The sequence below is a fragment of the Apaloderma vittatum genome, unplaced genomic scaffold (genome assembly GCF_000703405.1).
Source record: "Apaloderma vittatum isolate BGI_N311 unplaced genomic scaffold, ASM70340v1 scaffold22869, whole genome shotgun sequence".
Classification (NCBI taxonomy): Eukaryota; Metazoa; Chordata; class Aves; order Trogoniformes; family Trogonidae; genus Apaloderma; species Apaloderma vittatum.
In genome coordinates this window covers 41,221-45,160 of record NW_009736178.1, presented here as the reverse complement: position 1 = coordinate 45,160, position 3,940 = coordinate 41,221, and the positions used below count along the sequence as shown (strand labels likewise).

Genomic DNA, 3,940 nt, shown 5'->3' with positions numbered 1-3,940 from the left:
GCTCTGGAGACTTTCAAACCCGCCTGGACGCGTTCCTGTGTGGCTGCCCTGGGTGACCCTGCTCTGGCAGGGGTTGCACTGGGGGATCCCTAGAGGTCCCTTCCAACCCCAACATTCTGTGATTCTACGGGTAAAGCTTCACATCAGATCCCTTGTTGGCGTTGATCCGTGTGACGGATTTGCCGAGAGGCACAGCCTGGCCGTGCACAGGACCCTGCAGTCAGCATGGCGTGGGTAGGACAAGGGGCAACGGTTTTAAACTGGAGCAGGGTAGATTTAGATAACGCATTAGGAAGAAGAAAGAAGTTCTTTACTCTGAGGATGATGATACAGCGACACGGGTTGCCTAGAGAAACTGTGGGCGCTTCCTCCCTGGAAGTGTCCATGGCCAGGCTGGATGAGGCTGTGAGCAACCCAGCCTAGTAGGAGGTGTCCCTGCCCATGGTGGGGAGGTTGGAACAAGATGATCTTTAAGGTCCCTTCCAAGCCATTCTATGATTTATCATGGCACCTTCTGCAGCTTCTTATTTCTTTCTGGCAGCAGCCACTGAATGCAGACTTGTCTTAACAGTGCAAACGGACGTATGTTCACTGTGTTCATGGGTTTATTGTTTTTTTTGGTTTTTTTTCTGATTTTAGTTGTTTGGTTTGGTTTTTTTATAACCCCAATAGTACGCATGAGTGTTGCTCCAAAATACCAGCTGGCAAGGTGGGAGATGCTGTCTGGCAGCTGAGAGCTTCTGCTCGTGCATGGGCTGCATCGGCCGCGTGAAGCGTGAGAAAATCCTGCATAAAGCTCCCTTGGTCTTGGAAACACCCTGTTTATATTCCCTTCATGTTGTCTCGTTAGTGCAGAAACTTGCTTTCACATGAGCTTTACCACCAAAATAATTGCCTAATATAATGAAAGCTCCTAGCTCTTTAAATTTGATGGGCGATAAAAAAAAAAAAAGGCCTCATGCCTTCATGAATTAAAAGCTTGCGCGGTTTGCACGGTCTCACTGAATCTGTCTCCTCACGCCCTTCAGAAACACCACAGTGGTGGTCCACAAAGGCTTTCAACGCGCGTCAACAAAGCATTCGCCCCCAGCAGCAGATTCAGGTCCAGAAGGAACTTTGTGAGAGAAGTCTAAAGAATTTATGTGGAATGACTGACCTCTAGTACAGCCGCTCTGAACTTACTGACAGTTCATTCCCACGAACACTGCCATGCAGACATACTAAATTGTTTTCTTTCTTCCAAAAAAGTCAGTGAACTGTTACAAAATTTACTTAGTGCTCCACCATTTACAGTGATTTTGCTGTGATATTCCCAGTGAAATATTACTGTTTATGCCTGTGTAATAAGAATGGAAAGAAAATATGTTTTTCTTAACAAGACATGGATGCAAATCCTATTTAGGATGAGTTTCACGTTTGCAGTGTTGGGAGGTTTGGCTCTGATGAAAATCATGTGTGTGGTTAGTTGTTTTACCCACTGCAAGTCTCAGATGACTGGGATTGTGTTTGTCCAATTTAAGAAGGTTTTCCATTTATTGTAGAGAGAGATGTCAGAGCACAGCCCTAGATCTCAACTCTCATGAATTTAACAAGTCAGGAGAATTTGAATCTGACCCTTCCACTCTGAAAAGTGGACAGTGAACAGTGCGCGCGATGAAAATTTTTCTTTCTCTTCAAATTTTGAATATTAGAATTGGAGGAAACGACCTTCTCAGTGTGACACCAGACCTTTCATTTGAGCAACTGCTCAACTTAGGTGTATTTTTTACTGCTCTAAGAATATAAAATGCCAAGAGCGTATAAATTACTCTTAAGGGAGTCAGGTATTTTTTACCACACAGTGATGTAAAGGCACGAGAAGGTGCCTGGCACTCACCAAAGTGAATGGATTTGGGAGTCTTCTTAGTTACCCACCAGACACGCGTGTTGTCCGTGCACTTTGATGATCGTTGGGGTGAATCTGGGTAACCTGTGTCGTGGAAGGTCACCGGTGCTCCCCATGCTTATGGTGTGCTGTGTCTGTGTGCGCAGGCAACGGGGCGAGCTGCTAAATCGGCGCGGACGGTCGTCATCGCTGGTGTTCCCCAAGGCCTTCTGCACGATGACGTTATGGCAGACATCCTGGTGATTCATTTCCAAATGTCGAAGAATAACGGCGGCGATGTGGAAGAGGTGATATACCCAACGTGGGAAGAAGGAGTGGCCTACATTACTTTTGAAGATGAAGAAGGTATTTAGATTAATGCACTATTGTAAATATAGCCATACTCCAAACAATTAGGGAATGTTAATCCTAAACCAAATTATCCTGAATTGTTTACTGTTACTGGAATTTTATAGAACTAGGACACTAGCATTTCTTTTTTAGTCAGGCAGAGTTTTAGGATTTTATTTCTCTTCAGTCAAATCATGACTCTGAACAGGCTTCATGCAAAGTGTTGGTTATGTTTGCTTTTAGGAATAAATTTATACCATGTGTAACATACACAGTTTTTGTAGTTAGGCTTTTGTGAATAAGTCTCTGCCAATTAGTGTTCTAAGAAGACAGGCTTCTATCTCTCTCTGAACAATTTTGACTAATCCATAAATTATCAGGCAAGAGTATCGAATCGCCTGCATGTATGTATGGAAAATTGCTAGGGAAAGCATCAAGAGAAAAACACTCGTGAAGTGTTGCACCGTCAGACTGGCAATGATACATTTTCTTACTGCACAACAAGTGAATCTGGCTTTCTCTGCAGTTGTAGAGAGCGTTCTAAAGAAGGATCAACATCGACTAGAAGACAAGAGGCTGGCCAGATACTATCCACTCAAAGTAACCCGCTACTGCGAAAATGTAAGCTCATTTGTAATTTATCTGGTTGTACTTCCGTTGCTATGTTAACTGTTACTTAACTTCTCTCATTCCAAATTTTAGGTCTTCGGCTCTGTCACATCTATCCTCAACATGTCTATTTTCAAAGATCAATTTGTCTTAGAAGACCTGATACAAGAAATGAAAAAGAAGAGCACAGCTTTGAGATTTGGTCCTTTGCAACCCAATGGGCATATTTGTGTTCAAGGGTCGTTTCCAGCGATCAAATTGCTAAGAGACTTTCTCTTACTGAAGGCAAAATCCCTTTCAGAGGAGGAAAAAAAAGAAGAAAGTAAGTCCCATCAGAGACCAAGGAGGAGGCTGCAGCAATACAGACATGCCACGGAGATGAGTAGTTCTGTTCATGATGCAGGTGGAGAAAAACAAGTGGTTGTTCTTGACGCAGATGTCTATCGGTACATGAAGTCCTTTTTTTCCAGGACATTCCTAGTAAACAATGACGTTGTAATTTCTGACATCACCGATGGTGATACAACTACGTTATACATCGAGAGTGCTGGAAGTAGGTCTGATGCTGGACGAGTATTAAGAGTGAAAGAGAGAATTGAAAATCAGTCCATAAAACTCCATAACAATTTACGTAAAGAAAGGATCTCGTTTGAGAAGCATACTAGAGGTGAAAAGGAGATCTATCGGCGGGCTTGTGGACGTATAAAACCCCATTACCCGTCTGTTTTGATCGTTCCTTATGATACTCACTTTGATGTTATAGGAAATTCTTCTGATGTTTTTAAATTTACAAAGGAAGTGAGCAGTAAGGTTCAGAGCCTATTTCAAAGAAGGTAGAAAGTAAGCAAGTCATGCTTTCTCCCACTCACATGGGCTGAGCAAGCCCATCCCCCCCTCAAATACCAAATTAAACTCAGAAAAGGAGACAAATAATCTCTGTATCTCTTGTGAGCTTAGAGTCTGAAAAATTTAGGCCTCTCCTGTCCAGATACAACAAACCTTTTTCCTTTTGTTAGCTCCCTTTCAGGCACACACATGCTTATTTGGTCTTGCTGGCAGGGAGCATTTGATGAGAAAAGAGTTCTTATTAGGTGAAGAAATCAGGCTGGCAAAGCT

The 3,940-nt window shown here is 43.0% G+C and overlaps 1 protein-coding gene across 1 annotated transcript; it reads left to right on the top strand.

Annotated features, from left to right (window-relative positions):
- Positions 1-2,031: 2,031 nt before the first annotated feature.
- On the top strand, positions 2,032-3,657 carry RBM43 (RNA binding motif protein 43; the record flags this gene model as incomplete). The annotated part of the gene is made up of 3 exons (XM_009876882.1): positions 2,032-2,230; positions 2,742-2,836; positions 2,918-3,657. Coding segments are annotated over 3 exons (1,034 nt in total), but the record flags the coding sequence as incomplete, so codon positions are not given.
- Between the last annotated feature and the right edge of the window lie 283 nt (positions 3,658-3,940).